General features: G+C 34.7%; 3 protein-coding genes across 4 annotated transcripts in view; 2 read left to right on the top strand and 1 right to left on the bottom strand.

The window, feature by feature from the left end:
- The first annotated feature begins 3,049 nt into the window (after nt 1-3,049).
- On the top strand, nt 3,050-18,012 carry LOC144837126 (uncharacterized). Of its 2 annotated transcripts, none has more exons than XM_078692145.1 (2): nt 3,050-3,183; nt 14,639-18,012. In XM_078692145.1, exon 2 carries the CDS (start codon nt 14,918-14,920, stop codon nt 15,704-15,706), a length of 789 nt encoding a protein of 262 aa, XP_078548271.1. In that variant the 5' UTR covers nt 3,050-3,183; nt 14,639-14,917; the 3' UTR covers nt 15,707-18,012. The 2 variants fall into 2 exon arrangements, with proteins under 2 accessions (XP_078548271.1, XP_078548263.1); XM_078692137.1 differs by lacking the exon at nt 3,050-3,183 and adding an exon at nt 6,984-7,139.
- A 1,824-nt stretch (nt 18,013-19,836) lies between these two features.
- On the top strand, nt 19,837-25,475 carry LOC144837971 (toll-interacting protein B-like). Its single transcript, XM_078693294.1, has 6 exons — nt 19,837-19,874; nt 20,547-20,747; nt 21,225-21,407; nt 22,050-22,202; nt 23,093-23,201; nt 23,656-25,475. The coding sequence occupies exons 1-6, from the start codon at nt 19,845-19,847 to the stop codon at nt 23,868-23,870; spliced, it is 891 nt and encodes a 296-aa protein (XP_078549420.1). The 5' UTR covers nt 19,837-19,844; the 3' UTR covers nt 23,871-25,475.
- The window catches only part of LOC144837956 (growth arrest-specific protein 2-like), a 95,716-nt gene continuing 90,890 nt past the window's right edge, over nt 21,569-26,394 (bottom strand). Inside the window, exon 7 of the transcript XR_013611594.1 lies at nt 21,569-21,608. The gene's annotated coding sequence lies outside the window, so the exon portion shown is untranslated. The remainder of the gene's footprint in view (nt 21,609-26,394) is intronic.

The following is a 26,394-nucleotide window of genomic DNA, read 5'->3' as shown; positions in this document are numbered from 1 at the left end:
TAGAGTAGACAGTGTTTTCTATCTTTGACAACGATTATGTAATGGTTCTTAGTTATTAAACAGATTATTGGCCTTAATAATACATTTATTTATTACATTTATACAGTAGAATCTGGGACACGTAAAGATAATCGGTCGGACTTTTTTAACAAGTGTTCCCCTAATAGGGGTTTCCGTACGTAAATATGCTTTCACTCGTTTGTTTCACTCAGAAAAGTGACCCTATTGGATAGAACAGTGACCCAAATGAGGGGTTTTACTGTATTTCTAAAAACAAAAACAAAACTTCGCTTCCACTGGGGCCCATGACTTCCACTGTTCCCCTGGGTTTCCTCTCTTCGCTCGCGAGGCCCCCTCTCGTCCTAGATTCTCCCCTAGATCCGCCGCTGTTATCAGTATATGGCGCTTACTGCAGGTTATAGATATATGTTAGGCCTACTACAGTAACTACTAGTTGAATGTTCTCGGCAGCCGTCAATACCAATCAACGCACTATTAAAAAGGTTATTACGGTCCAGTGAAACTCATAGAATAACAACATTCACAAACGAAACGATAAAACATCTGCTTGTTATATTGAAAACTGAAAACTATAGTCTAGACGATAGGCCTCCTAAAGCTAGAACGCAAGAACGTAAGCGCAACGCAAGCGAGTTGACCAATGACAAGCGACTGTTCGAATTATCCATCGCTTGTGATTGGTCAAGTTACTTGCGTTGCGCCTCGTCGTTGCGTTTATAACAGTGCCTGCTTTTAGGCGGAAAATCGAAAACTAAAGGTTGAGGCCATATCAGCAACATTCTCTAAATTATTGGTTCGAGTGATCAAAATTTGTCGTTGGTTGAATGTGACAAAAAGAATGTGATGTGCCCATATATGGACATGATGAAGTCATATCACTACGATATTTGGACATATCACTACCATATTTGGGCACATCACACTTTTTTTTGTCAAACTAGTTGTAGACAGAGCTTATCAATTGTTTGTTACCCTCCAAACAATAGTATTAATTCAATTAGAATAAAAACTAGAATAATAATATTGTATTTGTTCAAGTGCCATTGAACCTTGGTAACGCCTGACCTTACTAGATAGACTTGAAGATAAAAACGAACTTAATATTAATATAAATATTTATATTAATTAAACTAATTATGTAGATACAGATGACCTTGTTTCGAAAGTAACCACGTCTCATTCTGAAATCATAAAGAAATCAGGAGTTTTATTTTATTTATTACAATTACAGAATTAATCTTACAATCGAAACTGCCAATCATAAGCAATCAGGATGTTTATTTTATTTCACTACAAATGGATTAATTATGGATTTATGTTTATTTTTGATTTGGTGTCACAAAGCCACTTTAAAATATAATCCGTCCTTTTAAGTTCTTGTTTAATTATTAACCTCATTTGTATTTCAAGGGCATGCAACTCCGAAGGCTAGCTATTGACAAAATTTAATATTTTGTTAGGCCTACATTTTACCATTGAGGAATTGTATATTATTATCCATAATTTTACCTACCAGTATTATTATCTATGTTAACAACAGGTGGTTTGCCTTGTGGCAGTTTCGAAAGTCTGCCAATGTTGATTTTATTCGATAAATTATGTAGTGTATCCACGTTATGTTTATTCTGCTTACGTCACATATAGCGTTTTAATATTGATAAGAATAAGTCGAAATGACAAGCAGAGAAACGTCAAACATTAGTATTTCATTTCTCTTTATCAATTATGAATATCAACGTTCATAAACAGATAATATTTAATTATTTGACATGTGATGTTTTAGTTCATAACAGAATATGTACATAAGTAAATTGTAGCCATGCTGATATTGGAAATTCATTTCAATATTGATATTCGACTGTTGTAATCTATGTCGACGCCGCGAGAATGGATTCGCATATTATAAAGTTTAGACAGAGTAGTTGACACAGTAGTAACAACACTGGCTGAACATCTAGTACGATTTTGAGTGGCCATTTTGTAGTACATGGATTTTGTCGAGAAATGTTCAAATATAATTTATATTTCTAAATATGTATTATTAAGTTTAAATAAAAATAAATAAAATAAAAAATACTATTAATTCAATGAATACGTTGAATGGTTCTGGCAATGTCACATGTTTAATTGAAAAGAAATATATTTTATCATAAATACGGTACAATACGGTATAATATTGCATTGTACCTAAAAATAAAGTGTAAATATTCATGAACATCCGGGTACGTCGCAGCCTAAGCCAAGACACCAGCAGCACAAAAATTAAAGAATAATTCATATTAATACGTAACACATAACGTAACAATACGGTACGCTTTTTCATATACCACGTTTCGTGTGCCATTATCATGAAACACAACTGACGCGCGTGATAACATCGGTACGTTTGTGCGTGCACGTCCACTTTATGTGTCATTCTTTTGTCCAGTCGTGAAAATAATAATTTTATTTATCAAATCAAAGAATGCAATTAAAGACGACTAAATTGGCTACATTCGGTGATTAGGCCTAGTTAATCAATTAAGATTTCACAAGGTGCGAAAATTACTATACGCGTGACGTCAGCATGATCGTCTAACTAATTGGAGAAGAAATAAGAATTACCGATGATTCATCTTCAAAGCATTATAAATTAATTTTAATTGAATCATAAATGACATGTAGGCCCTATATTTTCTTGACTTATTTGTATCATGTACAGGAATAAGTATCAACAGCACAGAGCATTTTTAAATGATTAAAATCATCATTTCAGCCATTATTAGCCCACTGAACAGGACGAAGGCTAAACGCATTCCTAGGCCTACTTGTCCTGTAATTAACGGAGAAATTATTATTACATAAATTCATGGACTAATCTAGAATAGTTTAGGCGGGGACGACCCAGTTAGTGTAGAAAATGATACCATCATCTTAACGATGGACAATTTTATTGATGGATATTTGGTATGATAATATTACAATATATATATTATTAATTGTAATTGAGTCAACGCTTCCACTGAGAATGACGTCATCATTGATAGACGATTGATCGTTTACTGCTGGCTATGTTGACGCGCTCAGATTCATTACACAGTAAATCATTGAGCAAGCGTGGGCTGGGTATTGAAGACCGTGCCCAGAGTGTGTTGGAATTTCTCATGTTTCTTCTTATAAAAGGTAGGCTAGCCTTCTTACTATAGACATTTATAAAGTTTGATCATTTTTTTGTATGCCGTTTTATAGTAGGCCTATTTAAAGGTCTGTTTTATGTTGGAATGTTAGGCTATCATCAGTGCCCATTTGGAAGCGAATCTGCTCTTACCTTTGCTTCATGGTCTTACGTAATATGTAGGGACAAAGTATGTGGTATTTTAGAAACTATAGTACTACGTATATATTTGTTAATATTTTGAAGTTGAGGCATGGATGTATAAAAAGTATTTTGAAACTATACCACCTCCATGGTGAGGCTCGTCTAATCATACTTTTCTATGAAAAGATGCTAAAATAATGCTAATCGTTATATAAGTTAAGTATTTCTATATATTATTGTCTGATAGTGGTGTGTAGGCATGTGTGGGCATAAATCTACTTTTACAGTATTTTTCCTAGGCCTACAGTAGTATCGGTTATAGGGCAAATTTATAAAACTCCGGAAATTAACATATTTTGTCGGCCTATAGAGTATAGACTATAATTAATGTGCAATGGGGTTGTCCATTAAAAACGTTAAAAATGACCTCTTACCCGCTGAGTGCCATGTTTGTCTTGTATTGTTTGACCATTAAGTGACCATGACCGTGTCCAGCGTCTTAGCATTAACAAACATGTCATGTTTAATGCCTTTTAACACATTTGCTAACCCATTGAGTTAGGAATGTCCCCCGTCAGCGCACTCTCACTCGACCCCGACATAAATGGATGGAATAGCTGTTTGCAACGTGTCGGCATCTGTTGCAGACAATTGGAATAATATAAATAGTTATTTATAACATCATTGCATTTAAATTTAAATATCTACCTTCATCCTTACATAGGCATTACAACACATATTTAAATAATAATATGGTTGAAAATCTAATATTGCTCAATTTTAATGCAGGCGCGCCTACATTATGTTTCTATGTTTCTTTTCTATAACATTTCAACAGCGGCTGCTAAAAAACGCATCTAACGTTCCAACTGTCTTCATCTCGTAACTATGTCACGAATACGCTTTAATGCTTGTCGTATTTTTTTTCTATCGAGGCAGATATATATTTTTATATTCTATTAGTCTACAGTAAAAATGTGTCGACATAAGCAATCGAAAAAAGCACTAAAACACAAAATGAAAGTTTTTTTTATTTCAGAAATTGTGAAAGAATGAACTTGTTGAGAAGACATTGTTTGAAATTACATTTTTATTTCTTCGAGTCTTTGCATTCAATTATCATTCTCGCATTCCTGAAATTATTATTTCTTTTAATTATTTATCCATAAATCGAATGTGACTTCTTCACCTTCTTAAGCTCTGTCTACACTATCAAACTATTTTGACATGATGTGCCTAATATGGTAGTGATATGCCCAAATATGGTAGTGATTTGCCCAAATATGGTAGTGATATGCCCAAATATGGTAGTGATATGATATAAAAATGGGAACATCACATTTTTTTGTCACATCAAGTTTGATAGTGTAGACAGAGCTTAGTCCTAATTTCGCCTCACATCCTTTCCGAATTGTTTAGATTATTATATGCTACAAAAATAGCTCAATATAATTTGTCAACAAATAAATTATTATACAGAGTACACAATTCCTTGAAAGTTCTAATGTTACCAAATGATAAACCAGAAATAGATTATTAATAGCACGTATGTATCATTGTCATACTATAGAATCTTGTCAGGACCTCAGATAGCTATCAACTCAAGCAAAACCAAAGTCATACTCCCTGTTCCATTTTTCTATTATGTTAGTCGAAAATCAGCTAAATTCATTACGTCATTCATTAATTACTCAAGCATAACGGATTGTAACTGTCGGCATCACATTTCTACCTTGGGTGGTGGGGTTGATACCCAACAACTGTTCGGATCATGTGACGTTTGTTACCTTAAGTATTTTATACTTTATGTTTTGTTTATATATTTGTATAATATTTATTATGCCTATATCACTTATCATGAGTCTTTAAACCGGGCATTATCTATACATAGATCAATTCTGAGATAGGGTGGTGATGGTTTGGCGTTGTACATTTGCAAACGTCATAATACCGTTGTTCTAAATACAGTTGAAAGTTAAATAATGAGCTAGTTGTTTAGAAGAATGTTATTTTTGCACGAATTCCATTTTTCACATTTTTTCACCTGCGTAAACAGAACTTTGTGACAATGTCATTGTTTTACATGTTGTCACTTGTTGTGTTGACAAATTGTATTAAGCTCTGGAATTTCTGATTAGTTTATTTGCTGTAAAACTTGTAAATGTTTGATTTTTCTTTCTCCTCAACCTTGACGACGTTTTAAAAATATCGCATTACACGATGCAAAACACATTTATAATTTACATTAATGGTCAAATATGCAAAGGAATATATTAAATTATGCTACTGACTTTTTATCTGTCAGTGTATTTTTGTGAAACTGTATTTCAATTTATGTGTGGTATTTAAAGGCGACACACTCGATTTTTATTTTATGTTCGTCACATCAGGGAGAGTTAAATTAATTTAGTCACATGTTACACACATTTTGCTATGAATTATTTTTCGTTAGGTGAATGACAAATGTGACACTGTATTTAGGAATTTGGTTTGATACTTTACACGTTACGTGTGGAGAGGTGCATATATGACACGCCAGAGAGGCACATATGACACTCCAGAGGGGCATATAACACGCTCCAGAGGGGCATATATCACACTCCAGATGGGCATATATCACACTCCAGAGGGGCACATATAAAACACCAGAGGGACACATATGACACGCCAGAGGGGCACATATTCGTCGCGTCTTAAATTAATTGTATGGTGTTTGCTTACTCTTTACTACTAATAAAACCAATTTATTTTTACCGATACTCTTACCATTACGTCATCAATGTCCGGTTTGGTGATGACTTGTCTTTTTCAGGAATAATAAAATATTTATTTCATCATTTAATGTAGTTTATTCATGAAACAAAGCACAGTAATAATTTAACAATGTAAACACACGGATACAAACTGGCTGTACATAGGTCGCGGACTTTGATGACATCGCAAATTGGAATGCCAACTTTTTACTAATCGTTATATCTCATGTTGTTTGATATCAAACCAAATATTGTATTAATAATTTCGGATTAGAATACATGCATTATTAATAAAGTTTGACATTGGACTTTAATACTTGTAGTGATTTGGTAAACAGAATACTAATCCATTGTTAGGCTCACGTTTTTGTATTATTTACTTGTCTGAGATTTTATCGATTGTTGTGTAACAAATGTTCAGAATACATCGTGTAAGAAGAAGGGACGAATGAGAGAGGGTTCATTTACAATCACTTCCGCGTATTTGGTGTTTTTTGGCCCTGTATTCCCTATTTATTCTGTGGGTTTACCCCTGATATTATTTTGTATTCATAACTTGTGGTGGCTGAAACGACATAATATACAGTAGAGACCCTTCCTTTAGCACACCCTTATATTAAAGTGACGTCGCGACATTTTAAACTACCGTCAAACAAACGGGTGGAAATGTATATGGCCATTTAGGGGAAACGTCACGTCATTATTAAAGTACATTTTATTTGATTCCAATGGTGTCCTCTTAATAGAGGTTCGACTATGAAATGAAATCACATGATTAAAATGCACACGGTTTATTCTTGATCATTCAATAACAAACCACTCATGAAATTGTGTAACTTTTTCACGGTTCACTGGGTTCACATTGAATGCGCAGACATATGCGCAGTATAAGAGGTATAATATCCGATCCCTGGCGAGTTAAGTTCAGTCCGTCAGCAATAAGGTCGTAAGTGGGTGTGTAAGAGGAGATACCATTCATTTGCCAAACATTTGCTGTCGCCTAGCTAGTCGGGCTTTATTTTCCTGTTTATGTGAATTTAATCGATCTATTAGGAATCATATATTCAGTAAGTAATTGTTTTCTTTTCTAGTAATTTAGACAGCAATGTAATAAGGTGTATAACATTTATATTTATATTATAAACCAGTCGACGACAGGTATTCTAAATTAGCTAGGCACCACAATCAGATTTGTCTTCTGAGTAGGCCTACACATGGATAAATAAGTTTTATTTCTTCATTGTCTACACTATAATAGTTTATTTTAATATGTTAGGCCTACAGTTCATGTTTTATTTCTCGTAATGTGTTATGTTTAAAATGTCTTGTGTACGTACAATTCAGTACTCTATACTGTATATAGGCCTACATGTAAATTGTCACATATCATATAAGTTGTTGAAACCGAAACTTTTTATGAATATTTTGTTTGTATGATCCCGATACAAAATAAATACTTCTTGAAAGATCGTTTTAACTTTATATAAACACGTCTTAAAGCCAATTTTAATTATTTGTGATTTACTTATTTATTTGAACGTCTCAATTATTGTGTTTCCCCTGGGGCTAGTCGAAGGTTAAGTCGGATTAGTTATTACGTTGGCAGTTTGTATTAATTACAACAAAGCTTTATTAACTTATAAATCTACCACGTAGGAGGGCTACATTCAGAGCTACAGATTTCGCCAGCAAGCAAAACATTAATCAATTTTATTATTTTTGATTAACAAGTGAAATTTACTCTCATGCTGATTAATTTATACTGTCGATTGTGACGTAAGATCACATGGCTGGTGATCTGGAGGTCGTGGGTTCGAGTCCTCTGTTTCATAATGTGTTCTCAGTGTACTGAGTTACACAGTTCAATTACGTCAGCGTTTAGGGTAAAACATCTGACGACCAATGGGTGGTTTAATTCACGTCTAAAAGCGCGCCATGCAGTACCGTACTACGCAACGTAAACATAGCCAGTGTAAATTAGTTGTATAGTCTATTACTACTATAGTTGTTGTTGTATACTGTAGTATTCTATTATGTAGTGTTTGTATAGACAGTAACAAATTATATATATAAAATATGTAGGCCTATCATACTCTTCCCTAAAAGATTACAAAATAAAAGGTGTTGCAGCAATGTGTTACCATAATGACAATGACCCACCGAGTTTAATATCGGCTGTGTGTACTTGACTGAGGTCAACATACTTCAAACACCTGCCTAGCCTGCTCGTACGTTTACAATGGTTTCTTTATAAAAAGGAGTTTATCCCAATAACAATTAATTATATAATTACTCAATTTAAAATCCCAAATTGGACATTTGATCCTAACTAGACGCCCTTACAATCTGTTGGGAGGGGTTCATGATTTACTCTCTATAAGTAATGTTACCAAAATAACAATTCGGGACAGTGGTTAGATTTCTTGGCCACAAAATACACACACAATATACATGACATGACATTTCAATTAGGAGTTAATTTTAATTTGTTTACATTGGTGCTACATATGGAGGTTCATAACATTCTTGCAATGTATTATAGTACAGTACTGCGTTCACCCAATTGTTAAATCATTAACATATTTGCAAATGCCAATTTCAGTATGAGTAACAAACTTGTTAAGCAGGATTGATTGTAAATAAGAAAATAAGGGGAGCAAAGATGGTGCCCTGGGATTACACCTCCGGTGCGGGTGACTCTTGGCCAAAATACCGTTATATCTGTTATCCGTATGAAATGAATATCACTCCAACTTGGCATATATATGAATTTAAATTAGATACACCCAATTAGACACCCCTTAAATTAGAGCACAAATATCCTCCAATTATCCATCTTCCAATTAGAGCCTCCTGCAATTATGGGGTCTTCTCAAATCAAGGAACCCATCATCATCATTTCCAATCTTTAGACTTTATGATATATAATGCTATGATTTTGTTTATTTTATTTCATTTATGTCTTTAGGCACATGTAGCCAAGGATTACCAATAGTAAATCAATGACCGTCCTATCAGATAGGTGGTAATCCTCCTGATACACAGGGGCTGTTTTGTGAACCAGTTCACCGGTGTAACCCCCTACTCGTCACGAATATGATGAACTGGGTTCTTTAGATAAAAGTGCACACAGGTTATAATTGTGTACGCTGGGCCTACAGTTTATAGTCTCTATCCGAGAAGACTTGTTCCACCACCAGAACTAGAAGCGAGTCGGCCTAGTAATGCTTTCTATTTGAATCCATACGTAAAACCTATTTTTCCTAAAACTTGTTGTTGTTTGTTGTCGTAAATGAAAATGGATGTAAACTTTATTGCAGGCATAGGAAGTACTAAAACGTCTGGTAATGGTACGTATTGGTTTCTGTGCGTGTGACAATGTTAAGATAAACACATGCATACTCTCTATTATCTTCTACGTCCGTATCTTTTCTCTCTTTTTGAGCTCTAAACCCGGAAACAATTAAACACAAGGTCTTCCGGTTTTGCAACTTTTGTAACTAATATTTAATAAAATTAAACATTTTCATTCTCAAGGCCTCCTACAGTAATGTATTCAAAACAATATTGAAATTGTTGACGTAGGCCTACACCCGTTCCGATTTTGGACCGATTCCCACTCAATTCAAACCACCTATAGGTCTCTAAAGTATCCCTAATGTCTATTGTTCTAATCTTATTTGTTGTTCCAGATTAAGTTTTCAAAATTATTAGTGTTTGTGCATGGTGTGGTTGAATTGAGGCAAGATGTGGGCACACGTGTGTCCAAAGCAGCTGGCTGCCGTATGTTATGAAATTCACAAAACACTGAACATGTAGAATATACATATATTATTCCTCTATGTTTATAATTTTGGGTTTGTTTTTACAAAGCTGGTTCATCAAACATGCGTTGGTGCTGAGCGCAGTTTAAGCGTTAAATCGAAACGAACTGGTGGGTCTGTAACGCATTATTTTTAATTAAACCACACAGAGAATGCGGATTCGAAAGAGAAAAACATTATTATCCGCTATAGTTTGAGCATTTGGTTTCAAACCGAATACAGGTATGTTGTTTTCGTTTCGGAATGTACCGTTTACGTTTTTGAACATTAATTCTAACTAGGCCTTTTTCCAGTTTCCGGTTTCTTTTTATTTCTCGATATTGTAGGATTTAATCGATCGAATCCATTCAAGTACTGTACCTCTAAAAACGCAGGTCTCGTTGTTAATACGCATCTAACGTAAAATGGTTGTTTATTTATGTCCGATTGGGTTTATTTTCCGTTACTGAATCTAAGTACAAAACCATCAATATAATACTCATCCCATCTCGTCACATATTTCCGGTTAATTGAAGTTGACATACATTGATTTTTATTTTAATATTGACATTACGCAAATCGCAAGAGACCATTGGAGTGTTGTGATAACTAAATTAATAAGATATTAATATAATAAACTCAGATTCAATGGCCATGTTAGCAAATACTTGAATTATAATCCGATGAATCATCTACTGACCCGTGTATCATTGGAAGCTGCTACATCTATATATGCATCTATAAATTACTAGCCTATAATAGCATTTGTATATATAGCTCCATGCTCTTATATCTCCTTCCAAAGACCGATATTCGCGCCATTTGAGCTAGAGTAGCTTTTAGGTCTACCCAACACCCCTCCCCCACTCCCCCAACTCCTCTTTCCAGTCGACCATTTACGCGTATAAACGGTATTCCTCGGCCACATTCATAATTAGGTCGTAAAGAGTTCATCGTGAATTTCTACAATGTTAGACGGCTAGGCCTACATACATGCGCAGGCATACGGTACACAATCATACATTAAGGACTGTCATAACACCATGTTTGAGTCACCCTCATTAAACAAAGTTTAATAAATACACATCGTATACAATAATGATCCGGGTTACTTAAGACAGGCACGCAGATCATACATTAAAGTCTGTCAAAATCTGATCATACATTAACATACACAACTAGTCATACTCTCAATTCACAGTGTATCATCACACACTGTTTTGTATAGAAACAAAAATGGCAAGCCAAATCAAATTGCTTTTTGTATATTTTCTAAAGCTCTGTCTACACTATCAAACAACTAGTTTGACAAACAAAAGTGTGATGTGCCCAAATATGGTAGTGATATGCCCAAATATGGTAGTGATATGACATCATCATGTCCATATATGGGCACATCACATTTTTTGTCACATAAAGTTTATAGTGTGGAGAGAGCTTAAGTAAACGTTGAAAACAAAGACGAAAACGCAAAATGTGGGTTCGCAGGAATATTTAGGTGCACGTCATACTTAGATAATATAACCACATTTTCATGCAAGTCTGCTGCATAATGTAGTTTTCCGCCGTCTGTTTCTGGCCGTTAATCGATTTTTTTTCCAGTAAATAAAAACATTAAATACTTAATGAGTTCAATAGCTTTCACAATGTATCATTAATCATATTCTTAGATCTAAAATCAAATAGACTTTGATATCTATACATCAAATATGGGACGTCATCTCTGACAAACATGCGTGGATTTTGATAGATAAATGACTACTGCAACTTTTTTTAAAGTTGGCTAAAATAAATAAAGGGTTTACTCAATTGCTTCTCATTAAAAAGACATTTGTATATTCTGTCTTTAAAATATTTGGAATGTCGATATAAATAGAAAGATCCTAGACTAGACAGATGCCACCGATGTTTGAAGAAATAAACATTGTTATAGGCCCATACCATTTTGTTAATGTGCTGGAATAAATGGACCACAACATTCCATCATATCATTAATTTCCCTTTGAAGGCAATGGTTGATCGAAATTCCTTCGAACACTTTTTTTTCACTTGGATGTATGTGACATACAATCAAATGACATTAAGTTGCTATGGAAATTACTTGTAAACTCATCAACTTCCCAGCCTTCACGTTCAAAGTCAAGTTCTTGGTAAGTTCTTGAGAGTATTGTTGACAAAATAGGCGTCAGTTTTGAGGGCATTAATGATGAATGGTTCTAATTAAACAAATATTCCCCCTTTGTTCATTTCGTGGTTAAGTTCCCCCTTAATCGGGGTGTTCCCTGGATAGAGGTGTCCCACAGAAGGCCGGTAATACGATGATTTTGACATTGATGGATATTGATACGATAGCTGATCTGTAGCTATTTATCCGATAGTTATTGATCCGATCAACTGACGGACGGTTTAATTAAGTTAATAATAAATACAACTTGCATTACTCCTAAAAAAACGTTGACACGTAAGTATGACACGCAAACAATACGGTAAACAAATGGGGATTTTTTAGGCCATGTGTATGTTTGAACAAGCCTGAATATTGTACATTGTTGTCGTACGGTTTACTTTTGATTAGGTGAGTGTTTATCTCTCGGTAATACATTACTACTTGACCTATGAACTGTAGTAAACAAAAACACTGCTAATGGGATGTGATGGTACTCTCAGATACCCTTCAGAGGCAAACCAACAGACGACATTTCACTTGATATCTTAGGCCTATTATATTTTATTAATCATAACGCTGTTTTATATTCATACCAGTACGATCTAACCATGGTATCCGCATTAACCATCGTTGGAATTGTCAACAAAAACTATTGTTGTACGATTATGCTGAACACTGTAGAATAATAGAAAGCGATAAGTGCCATTACCTTCGGTTTCATATACATAGAGTGCTTTTTATCCTGAAATATACAAAGACTAAACTTGAATTGTCAAATACATTGTACCTATACTCCAATTTTTCCTCAATGGGCCTCTTTACAGGAATGTGCCGACTCATTAACCCTATATTAAGTACCAAAAAGTGTCCCCTTAATAGGGTTTCCCAAAAGGGGGGTCTACTGCGAGATTTAGATACCTGTTATCTGCAGGTTAAGAGTCTAAAATGAAATTTGATTCGAGCGATTGTTTGACATTAATGTTGTATAAAATGAACTCGAGCGATTGTTTCACATTATACATACGGAAACTGTGTTTTTGTAGTGCCCTCTTTTGACTTATACCTTGAGGTTGTTCATAAGAACACGTTTACATGCAGAGTTGGTATACAAGGACCTTTATATCTATGTAGTCGTAGAGCCGGCCTTTTGGTCAAGGATCAATGTGGTTTGCGACCGAGTATCAAAGTAAAGACTTCAGGAAGGACGACTTCCTATAGGATACGTACCAGATAATAATCTTTTTATTACAAGTATGGTAATCTAAACGTAAATTCAAGCTTCGTTTGAACAGTTCCTTTTACACAAGAGATACGAAATGGTTAAGAGCATGACGTTATTCCTTTACAAAAAGAGGTTATAAGTTAACTTTGTTTAGAAAAGTTTTATTATTCGATACAAAAGGGTGTGAATGGATCACTATTATGATGATAGATTTGTACATAATAGTTATGAGGCGTTCAACTGTTATTACTTTTATATAGTTGTACAATGCGTGTACTTTTCGCTAGTGGTATGATCAGGGAAGAGTGAGTGAAAGTATGATATGCTAAAGACGACATGCATTCCCACGGTTTAGTAGTATACAAACCTATAGTTTTACTATAGCCAATCTATTTATAGACACAGATAGTTTGCTTTGTGTGAACGCATTTGTTTTTTTCTATGAGAATAATAGAGGTGGAAAACCTCCATAATTATAATGTGTTATGTTATATTATAGTAGTTCCAGTTATTTCGGATTGTCGATCTTTATTACCAACGGTTGACGCACTATGCGTTCACGATTCGTTTGTGTGCGTGTGAACGCGTTTTGTTTATTTCCTGGGGAGCATAAGTAGATACTTTGTAATAAACAATCTATCATTGTTCTTCGAATTGATTCAAATAATGTATGTTAATTACTATATCGGAAATGTTTCGGTCTTATTATAAACGAATGACGAATTTCCGGATTTATTATGAAGAATTAGGTCTTCTAACCGATACAATAGTACAGAGTACCTGCTTGTTAATTTAAAGAGATAAATTATTTGGTAAGCTGTGTAGTGACGGATTGTATTTAAAATGCATATTGTACGTTGGATATGCTTCTGCATGGAGCCCTATGTGTTCACCTTTTTAGGACGGCAGATAATAGCCAACGTTCGTGTTTCGGGACGTTAAACGAGACGAGACGACGGTAATTTAACAAACCGTGCATTCCGTCAACGTTACACATCCGTTACGGTCTCGTTACGGTCTGATTACCGTCTTGATCGTCTGCCGTTCCGAAACGAAAGATCACAAGTACTAGTTTTGGCTTAATATTAGTATAAAGAGAAATATTTTGGCACATATGGCGTTTCATACGTATACTACTTTAGCTTGTATTTCAGACAAACATCGAAAATCCTCGAAATAGACTTGGGCCAAGTCTAGCACTACGGTAGTAGTGTGCATCCCACACTATTATTGAATTGGCGGGTCATTGTATTTCTCGTGTCATAATAGCTTCCTATATTGACTTGACTTGAATGAAGAATGTTACATACATAATACATACATTGTATGAATCGAATGAATTGGTATTAATAATTATTATGTTTTTAATTTCAGGTTTACTGATTCATTGAGGTACCGTTTATGGAATATAAGCCGACAACGAGGAAGTAAAACCAAATTTGAGAAATCATATTTTGTAACAAATAGTTGTTGTCAAAGTTTAAAGGATTGAAACGTTTTATTCAAGTATTGACGCACTTGAGTTGGATGGCGCGTGGGAGAAGGTAGTACGTCTGCTTCAATGGTGGATTGCGCTTTGGTTGTTGAAGGTTAATTGTGTTTTTTTTTATTGGATTGACTTAAATTGTAACAGATTGAGCAACATTTATTCCCATGTTGGATTTGAAGGCCAGCGATACGACAAACCAAACGATGGCTAAACGTATTTCTGACGAGGAAGTTCGGCAAATTGAAGCGTTTTTTCTAAGCTTAAACTGTCAGGTGTATGTTTGCCCTGGTCTTGCTAACTTGTATTTCACGACGCTTGAAGGTATCGCAAATTTGTCCGGATGGGAACTGGTCCAGAAAGGTATCCCGGCGGTGGTGTACAACCGAGGGAACCCCGGGTCTAGAAGAGATAAACAATTACAGATTTATCTAGCAGAGAGGGGGACTGGATTTGTTTTATGGAATGACTCGCTCAATCAGCAATCAAACTATAAGTCACCTTCGAAAAACTTCCACACTATGGCACTGTCCACGGAGCCCGGGAAAATAGCCGGGCTGAGTTTCGACAGTGAACGCGCGGGGAATGAGCTCCTACGCACGGTAAACACGTGGATTTCAGATCAAAAAGATGTGAACCTCGGAACAATTAAGGATAAACGGAAAGACACAAAGAAGAAAAATAAATCAAAAGTACTAAAGACTGAAATATCATTACCGTGTTGTTTTGAACATATCACGAACGTAGATAAGGAAATGTACGTGCAAAAGTGTAACGGGTTGGAAACAGGGCCAACATTTAATGAGAACGAACTTACGCGTAGTATGGACGTTGATGGAAGTGAAGGCAGTTCTAAAGACTTAGACTCGCCGAGTGCGTACCCAGAAAGTTACTGTACAGAGACTGACTCTGGCCTTGGGGAACCCGTCAACCTAACAGAAATGCCTTGTTCCTGAATAAATTATTTTAATAAGGAAATGTAAATAATATTATGTTTTGTTTGTATGACGTATCAAACGGATGTATGGGGGCCTAACAAGTACAGTATTCAAGTCGTATAGTCAGGAATAACGTTGAATTTCAACTTATATTAACTGTTTTCCCACGGATTAAAAAAAATGTGTCTTTCGGAGTAAGTTTAAATTTCAGCTTTTGTAGCATCATGGGAAGGTGTTGAGATATGAGGTTATTTCGTTTCAGAAGAGAGGAAGTCGTTAAGGGATTTTGATTTCCTTTCAACATTTAAGCTAGAACCAATTTAAAATAATGAGAAGGAAAAAAAACATGGAGTAACATTAAATATACCGACATTTAACATCTCGTCTTGTGTTTTAAATGAGATTTTAATATTCCCTAGAAATGTTTCAGGAATGTTAAATACTTTGCAAGTACTAAAATGGCGCTCATCTGTTACCGTCTGCCACATGACGTTCGTCTGATTCCGTGTCAACATGTACGAGTTCAATTGTCGTCTGCTGCTGTGGGAGTTGCTGGGTGGTGGTGTCATGACGTTTTGAATTAACGCTTCCAAATAATGTTGACAGGTGCCGACGGTTTCATGTATCACTGCGCATGCCCAAAACCATCCATTATAAGCGGTCATGTTATATTTATGTGATATGAATTTAATAGTTATAGAGCAATGTATGGAAGAACATTTTGTTTATGCACAACCAATGCTACGTTTCCAAATTGGTTCTTGATCGAGTAAAAACGCGTTTTTCACGCGGAAATTTCTTTAACCCGTAATTTCCTAATGTTGTCTGACGCGTTTTTGCTTAATATTGCTGACGCATTTTGTGTCAAATTTAGCTGAAAACTATTAAGAAGAAATAGTATCTTAATTCCTCCATGTTTAAAGGGTTGTTTGAAGCACAGTTCCATTTTCATTACTCCAATAATAGTGCTCGCCTGGCTATACACATGTATGGGACGCTGCATAACACGCAGACGTAATTCAGCCCACCAGGGGGCTTCTCGTTTATTATATGCATTTGTACGGCACGTGTATTTTAGACATTTCTTATTGTTTTAGTATGCCATTGTTTTTTTTTATTGTCGCAGAAAAAACCTCTATAGTTGGTAAGATAAGTTTGTTGATTGGTGTATCATTTTAAGAATTATTTTTGCCAAATTTAGCCACAATGAATCACTTGTTGTATACGTCACTACTTTAAAGGTTTTTTTAACATTTAAGAATGCTTGCGCTAAAAGAACAATGTGTTTTACATGGAAGCCATAAATCATAATTATTAATATGAAATTAATTTACAACGATTAATAATTATTGCTGGTAATAATAATTAATGTTATGTCATCTAAAATTTCTAACTTTATAATTATAACGTATTATTTTGTTTAATTAAGATAATAAATTTAATTACAATCTCTTTCGGCCTCGGAAGATTAAATATGCAAATCTTAACGGACTATTGCAAGTCATTTGTCTAGGCTTATTAAGTATCTAGATGACTTGCGATTGTCAGTTAGGATTTACATATTTACAACTGCCGAATCGGGTGGATTTGAAAAAAGAAGAAATAAAAGACGTGTTTGTGGGTGTGTATAGTGTAAAAATAAAGAGAAAAAAAGTCTGATATAATTATATTTTTTAAAGTTTTACCTAACAATGCATATAAATCAGTTTGACCATTGGCCTCGCTCGGAAGAGTAAATTTAAATGCAATGTATGGATGTACGTACTATGTTGTGTTGAGGGCAAACCATTGTTTTGTTTGATGATAATATTAATAATTGTATTTTTTAAAAGCACCAGGAAAAGCAAGAAGTTACGTAACGTTTAAACGCCCATGCGTAAAATTTTCTGTCTACGATTTTTCACAATTTAGTTATCTGTTCTGATGTACAGTAGACATCTATAGTATTTGTTTAAACTTTAAAACAAGGATTTATGATTAAAACAATCTATAAAAACACGGTATACTCAGACTAAACAAGTATTCCACAATTATTAATATTATGCAGTAAAATGAATGCTCATTATACTCTTTTAGATACATACATTCATACATACAAGGTTGATTCTTATACATTTCGTTAGATTTAATTTGTCGTTTTTAGTTTATTATTTTTGTAAGTAAATACACTCAGAGTTTCGTTTTATTATCGTAGGTCATAGGTTAAAAGTATATTTTTAGAACGCAATGCATCATAGAAAATGTATAGTTTATTCATTTTAGAATACACGATAGTAGTTTATATTATTTTACTTATGGTTCAAATAAATAAAGTTGAAATTCAACGTTCATATAGCGTCTGTTTTATTGATCGGTCTTAGGCTAGTGTGTGAAAATCAAATATGGGCTTCTGGTACATTCAGGGGTGCCTATGTGCTCCCCAAGTAATGATGGTACCCAGGTGCTGCTGGAGGTGCCCAGGTGCCGCTGGAGGTGCCCATGTTCTGATGGTACCCAGGTGCTCCAGGAGATTCCCAGGTGCTGCTGGAGGTGCCCAGGTAATGGTGGTGCCCAGGTGCCACTGGATGTGCCCGTGTGCTGGAGGTGCCCAGATGCTGGAGTTTCCCAAGTAGTGATGGTAACCAGGTGCTCCAGGAGATTCCGAGGTGCTGCTGGAGGTGCCCAGGTGCCACTGGAGGTACCCGTGTGCTGGAGGTGCCCAGATGCTGGAGTTGCCCAAGTAGTGATGGTAACCAGGTGCTCCAGGAGATTCCCAGGTGCTGGTGGTTCCCATGTCAGTCGTGTAGAGTTTCCATACACTTAAATAATGATGTTCTATTCATTTAAGCTACCTTCACACTGAGTCCGAATTCCTAAGCTGGAGACGGAGAGAGATAAGAATAATGCAACGAGTGAGGCATGACTTTTAATAAAAATATTTTACTAGACAATGAACAGTTAGCCGATGTTTAGTAGTTTTTACAATGTGTTTTATGTTATAAAAATTCACGATATTGCACATGGCCGGATGGAAATGTAAAGCTATTATTTCCGGATTAATAGCACTACAGTAGTATACTGGCCTTTACCGGAACTAAGTAGCAAAGACCTACATTATGGACGTACCTACAGTGCTCTGTATCTATCTTACCTAAAGGTGCCATATTGTATCCAGTTACTAGATTTTACTTGGATATTCTACCATTAACCCTATTATTCAGATTCTTAGTACCAATAGCAAATGCAAATGGAGCAAACAAAATACAGTAGCTTCGCTAGTCGAAGGTTTGTCCTATACTAACAAATACATTTACTAAGAATAACACTGAAATAGCAAAAGAAATACATATCAATGAAATTAACAAACAGTTAAAAAATAGGGACCCCATCGAGTGTAAATCCCCTTTGGGGGTTAGAGGCCTATCTCCGGTACCATACAAAATGATTGTCGTTTCGTTTTTATCTGTATTTGTTCATGTATGGTATGGTATTGAAATAAATCAAATCAAACCTGATAGAGTTTAAATGTCTGACGCGTGTGTTTAACATCTGACGCGTTTGTTTAATATCTGACGCGTTTAGCGGTATCTTTAATAACAAACTGTATTTTATAGTAAATATTACTAATACCAATACCCAACAGACTTAGTTTTCAAATAATATTTTTTTTAAACAAAATTGTTAAAGGAATGAAGTATATATACTACTATAAATAGGTTGTGTTCCAAATTATTAATGATTGTTACTTTTAATATTTCTTCTCATCAGAAATAGCACAAACACGTAGTTGAACTGCATCTAAAGAAACTAATATGCCATACAAATCAAGAAGTAAAACTAGTAAGGCCTTGGTAAAACTTGGTAAACTATGGGATATTTAAATCAAAGGAAAGCGAAAACATTACATCAATCCACCATGATGTTGGAATAATAAAACCAAATGATAAAATCGTACTTATGAAAATAAAGCCGACACAAATCACTTTTAATTACTGATTCCATATTTCTATTCTCAATAAATGTACGTAATGTTCGAATTCAAGTTTTTTTTCCATGAGCAGTTGCTGCAGAAAAGTCACCAGCAGAACACCACCCGGGAACCAGTGCAGTAATTGACGCTGTTATAGAGGGCTCTTTTGTTTTTCCGGAAATTTCGTTTGTAAACATCAAAAACAAAATGTCTTCTACGACTACGAGACGGGACCAGGTATTGTATTACTTGTTGTTTCATAACTTATGCAATGATTTAGTTTTTTAATTGAAGCTATATTGAGTGGTAGTATCAGTGGTCACTTTGAAATATAAAATATATGTAATTTCTGACGATTATGGTTTTATTCTCATGCCTTTTCCTAGGCCTGCCTCTTTTTTTTAATGTAGAGTCTACCACCTACGCCGGAATGTGTAGGCCGGCTAGAGACGGGTCTGCATAGATAGACTAGGGTTATCCATAAGGCCTAGACCCTCGAGGTAGGTGCTAGACCATGTCTAGTATTTTAGGACTAGAAGTAGCCTACTAAATCTAACTAGCCAAGCTAATATGAGTGGCCTTTTTTCTTTTTTAAAACTTTAAAAGTTTGCTAATTATTAAAATTGTCAAATCATCAATACCTATTTAAATTTAAGTATTATAATACTGATACTGACTTTATTGTCCATAGTAATATAATAAAATGGAAATACATTTGAAACTGGCATGAAATATTAATAATAGGCCTACTCTACTTACTAGAGATTCTATGAATAATAATAATAGTTTAATACTAAAAAATAAATGTGCCTTAGGCTAGTTTAGACATAGCTTTTGTTTCTAGCTAGGGTCAGCTCAAGCATTCCTTTATAATGAAATTGTATCTTTGTTTATATTACCCCCTCACAGGTTATGGTTGGTGAGCTTCCTGATGATTTTCTGTCAATCGGTGGCGGGGGAGGGGGAGGGGGTATGACAGCTCCTGATGGACACTCACAACAGATCAATAATGATGAGCAAACTGCTAGAATGCTTCAATACGAGCAGAACGTGAATCCTGGTACTTACCAACAAGCAACCGTTGGACGACTTAGTATCACAGTTTCACAGGTACATTGACAAATCAAAGTATATTGAACCAATGAATATGTGACTCACCATAAATGTATTTATTCTTGGTCCTCAAGCTTAACTGGAAACTTAGGAAATTTGGATTAGGCCCTCAACGCACTCACAGCAGCCAGCAATGCAGCGCCTACCAGATCAGCACACCGGGAGACGATCCCCTACTATTTTCGAATAGTGTACCAAGTTCTTTAACGTGCACTGTATGTACACGGGACCAACGGCTTTACATACTATCCGAAGGACGAGGCAATGAGAGTAAAGCATCTTGCCTAAGGATGCAATCAGTATGGTACAGATATGCTCTATCACATGCTAGTTATTATTACATAGCACCCACCGCTATTCCCAGACGGTCTCCCACCTAGAACGCAACTGGGCCCAACGTTGCTTAACTTTAATGATCTGATGAGAACCGGTGTTTCAATGCAGTTCTTACTTAATTTTGTTTTCTTTATCTAGGCAAAACTTGCAAAGAATTATGGTGTGACCAGAATGGACCCTTACTGCCGTATCCGTGTTGGACATTCCGTGTTTGAAACACCAACGGATAGTAACGGATCAAAGAACCCCAGATGGAATAAGGTGATCCAGTGTAACCTGCCAACAGGAGTTAATACTTTCTATTTAGAAATATTTGATGAAGTATGTATCTGATAATTGGTAATATAATTAGCACAAAGTTCTGTACACAAGAAAGTGTTCACTTAAGCTCTGTCTACACTATCAAACATATGTGACAAAAAAATGTTATGTGCCCATATATGGACACGATGATGTCATATCACTAGCATATTTGGGCACATCACACTTTTTTGTCAAACTAGTTTGATAGTGTGGACAGAGCTTTAGGAAAATTAAAAGCGACGTGACTGCGAATTTTGCAACAGAAACTATCCCTATGGTTTGAGATTTACCCGGATAAATAACTAACATTGAGCAGTCCCCCCCTGGTGAGTTTTAGTCTCTTAGTAGTGCACTATGACTTGGTGGTTGGTAGGCTTGCTTACCAATTCTAGGGTTCCTGGTTCGAATCATTTTACAATTCAAGGATTTTCAAACAGCCAATAATACCCAAGTTTAGTATATGCTTATGCTTAGAAAGAAGGGGTTTCTTAAGTATTTGGTAATTATTTGTTGTGGATAATACTTAACAACAAAAATAGCAGTAACTAACTTAAAATTCTTTTTGATCTTCATTCTATACTGAAGACTCCGTGATTAATTAATAAACAAAATTGTATTTTATCAATTCAATTTTATTATCAATTTTTTTCTCTTTATAAGAAATCATTTACAACCGACAACCGCATTGCATGGGCCCACATCACTATACCACAGTGTGTCGTGAGTGGAGATACAAAGGAAGACTGGTACTCACTTAGTGGCAAGCAAGGCAATGATAAAGAAGGAATGATTAACTTGGTACTCTCTTACTCGGTAAATATAATGTATTTTTAAAGTATTTCAAGCACCCAGCAGTCTTAGCTGTGTGTTGATTTGCTGTTGGTTTTATTATTATTTATTATATTTCTGTTGAACTGTTTTACAATTGGAGAGATTAGATGAAAGATACAAAAGTTACACATTATGTATGATTTTGTTTAAAAAGGTCAACTTTATCTTTTTCCCCATTCCAGATTTTCAAAAATCATTTAAAAAGAGAACTACTAAATTCAACCAATTTCAAGCACCCAGTGGTGGGAGCTGTGTGTTGATTTGCTTATTGGATTTTTTTATAAAACTATTATATTTCTGTTGAAATGTTTTACATTTAGATGGTTTGCCCCCTCAATTAAAATGCAATTCAGCATTTTTGCTATGTTTTGATATTGTTTAAATCTGAATTTTGAATAAATACCAAAAAAACATTAGATGAAGCTATAAAAATTAAAAATATACATCGAACCATAGAGGGCACTTTCAAAGTGGGGGGAAAGGTGCATTTTCACCTTCAGTTGACAAACAGTGACCTTGTAGTAGAGCCTAAGTAATAAATGTATACATTATCAGAATATTTGTACAGTATATCCCAAAAAAAATCTGAGAAATTGTATCCTAACGCGAGATAAGAAGATGATCAAAATATCGAGATACTCTTGTGATTATCTCTTGCGAGGTCTGGGAAGTCTATGTTAAGCCCTGTCTACACTATCAAATTTGATGTGACAAAAAATGTGATATGCCCATATATGGACATGATGATGTCATATCACTACCATATTTGGGCATATTTTTGTGAAACTAGTTTGATAGTGTAGACAGAGGTTAAACACTGTATAACCTTTGTTTAAATCTATCTAATAATTTGCTAACATTTGATTGGATAGCAAGTGGCAGCTACACCATGGTTGATGCAACAACAATTCCCTGCGGCTCCTCCTGTTATGGTCTTACCCTCTGCATATGCATACCCAGGTGTTGGTGCACCAATGGCAGGTAAGGCTTACAACAAAGTGTTTGTTTGTTTATTTATTTACGTTCACAAACAAGTTTTGGTTGTAGGTGGAGCACTCTAGTTGTGCACTGACATCGTTTATTGGCAAATGATAAATAATATTCTTGTCTAAATTTAATCTTTTGTTTAATGTGCTTGATGCTCGAAAATAGTAGATTTGTACTTGATCATGTGATGCCATTTCAACCAATTTCTAGACGGTAAATGTTTGGGCTTATGATCACTATGCTTTTGACTTGGATGATGATTTAATAGTTTGGTGGTGATGATTATTAATAATTAAGAATAATGATGAAGTTGTACTGATGAATATGTTAAATGGCAAAGAGATGATTATGGGACTTGAACCATTGATCTCAATATAAACAACCCAGCGTCATACCACTAGACCACCAAAAGCTTAACAAGATTAAATGTGAAAATTCTTATTACTAGTGTATCCGCCGATGCGTCCTCCAGTCGTACAAGGCCCTGTCATGCATCAACATCAACAACAGCACCCTCAACCTCCTCCAGCAATCACTCCCGAAGACATCAAATCCATCAACGAGATGTTCCCAGACACGGAACCAGAAGTTATCAAATCAGTCCTGGAAGCCAACCGAGGCAACCGTGAGGCGGCCGTTACCACACTGCTTAATATGCAATAGACCAAAATATATGTACGACCTTTGACCTTGGCTCACCAATCAAAATTTGATTTTTATTTCAATAACAACAGATATTTTATTGATCTTGGATTGAGGAACTACAAAATCAAAAATATGCATAAATATTCTCCACTTGTTCATAACCCCACTTCACTGCTGGTTTTGTGAAAGATCACCTATATGAGCGATTGTAAAAGTCATCCTATTGTAATGCTTAATACATTCATTAGTGAATTGTAAACGTTTCCAGTTGGTTAAGCACTAGGTATTATGGTGAGGGATTTTATGAGTTTATTCAAAACAGACAATTCAAATTGTTGAATAATTATTTTTTGTGTGTTATGCCCTCTATACCTTGGTATAACATTTTGCATTATTTCAAATTGAGAGAGAGAGAGTGTGCTATTCATTCTCCGTTGGACAAGAATGTAAAGAATTTATTTAATGAGGACACTAATTTTTTTTTTTTAATGGTAATTATTTGTTTGTACTATGACATCTATTCCTTGGAAGTACATTTTGAATTATTTGTTTTCAAGTTGAGAGAGAGAAAGGGGGAGTGTGCTATTCATTCTCTGTTGGAAAAGAATGTACAGTATAAAGAATTTATTTAATGAGGACACTAATTTTTTTTTAATGGTAATTATTTTTCTTTATTATAGTAGGATGAAAGGAAGAATAATTTAAGTAAATCAGACTTAGATTGAAAGTTCGCAACCCAATAATTGTAATGTTTTGAGGTCAGACATCAAAAAGATAAAAAATTTACATATGTGTCTGAATCGGATCTAGTAATGACCCTAAACCACTATATCACATTACTTAAGATAAACATGACTGGTTTGATAAGATAAGTTTTTGCATTAGGTACAAATAAACGGATATCTTATTATCTAGGTTCCCTATTGAATTTTATCTAGGTGCCCTATTGATTTTTATCCTGTTACCCAAACCAGGTACAGAATTTAATGCTGTCAGGTGCCCAATTATTTTTCTTGCCTCACCCACAAACACAAGGGGATAGGACTGTGTGTGTACCCTTTGCGTAAAACATAGAAACTTCAAAACCCTGGTGCATGTTGGGATATCTGTTTTACAAATATGAAATGATGTGCATTGGAGAAATGTTTGTATATCTATTGCTTTCTAGTGAAGCACTTATTAAAACATTTTTTCTTGATATATTGAGATCCAAGGAAATGTTTGGGATAATTATGTTATTTATTTCCATTTTAAGTCATTGCAATTTTAAATTAAATTTACCTAATATTTTTTCAAATAATTTTGTATGGCATCTGTATTTCAATAATTAAAATCCTTCTTAGACTTTTGTTTTAAAGTAATTCTTTGAAATCATGCAATTACTATGTAAAGTATGTTTTCCACTAGGTGACTATATTTCTGCGAATTGAGCTTCCTGAGTTCTGATTTATTGCGCAATTTATCGCATCACAAAAAGTATATGTATATATAGTTTACTAGTATATACACTGTCACACACAGACACTTATCATGACTCATCATGAGGATATCTTGATTGTTAGCGTATGTTATTTAGGGTCACCCAATATAAATAAAGTTTCGCTTTCGATTCGCATGGATAAATTCGCTTCAAGTTTGTTTATGCAGTCTGCCGTCTAGTATTTGACAGGTTCTGAAGATTTAATTATGTAATTGAAAAAGAAATAAATTTAGATTACCTTTCTTTTATTTTAAAATCATTTTTTGATGAAAACATATTAAAATGTAATTATTTTAAAATTATAAATACCTTTGATTAATTTATATAGTTACTATTTCCTTATATTATGTTCAAAATTAATTTGACTATGTACTATTTAAAGTAATGCCTAATTTTATTGAAAATTTACATGATTAATTATTCACGATATTTATGTATTATTCATAGTAATTAATGCATTATTCATGATAATTATGTATTAATAATAATAATTAATTTTCAGAGTACAGACCTAGTGTAATGGAATATACTTTTGATATAACTTTATATACATTTTTTTCATATAATACTCTGTCATAATGGATAAATTTTAAAGCTTAAAATTACAGTTATAATATTATAGAATATATTATTTATCCATCATATCTTGTTATGAATATGTATGTTTATTATGGCGGTTCTTACTAGAGTAATTTGTAAGCGTTTGTGTCGAGTGTAGCCATACTTTTGTACTGTGTAAGTCTATCAACACTTCACTTTGGCCCTACTACTGTTGAGTATTGTGTACGTTTATGAATATCAAGCGCAGCTATTTCTGTACTGAGTACGCTTTAAACAATTGACTGCAGTCTGTCTACTAGTGTAGAGTATTGTGCGCGTTTACATAGAGCGCAGCTACTTCTGTACTGAATACGCTTTCAACAATTGGCTTCAGTCTGTCTACTAGTGTAGAGTATCGTGCGCGTTTACATAGAGCGCAGCTACTTCTGTACTGAATACGCTTTCAACAATTGGCTTCAGTCTGTCTACTAGTGTAGAGTATTGTGCGCGTTTACATAGAGC

This window comes from Antedon bifida, chromosome 1, assembly GCF_963402885.1.
Source record: "Antedon bifida chromosome 1, ecAntBifi1.1, whole genome shotgun sequence".
Taxonomy (NCBI): domain Eukaryota; kingdom Metazoa; phylum Echinodermata; class Crinoidea; order Comatulida; family Antedonidae; genus Antedon; species Antedon bifida.
Note: the sequence above shows the minus strand (reverse complement) of the source record. Positions and strands in the feature narration are given on the sequence as shown.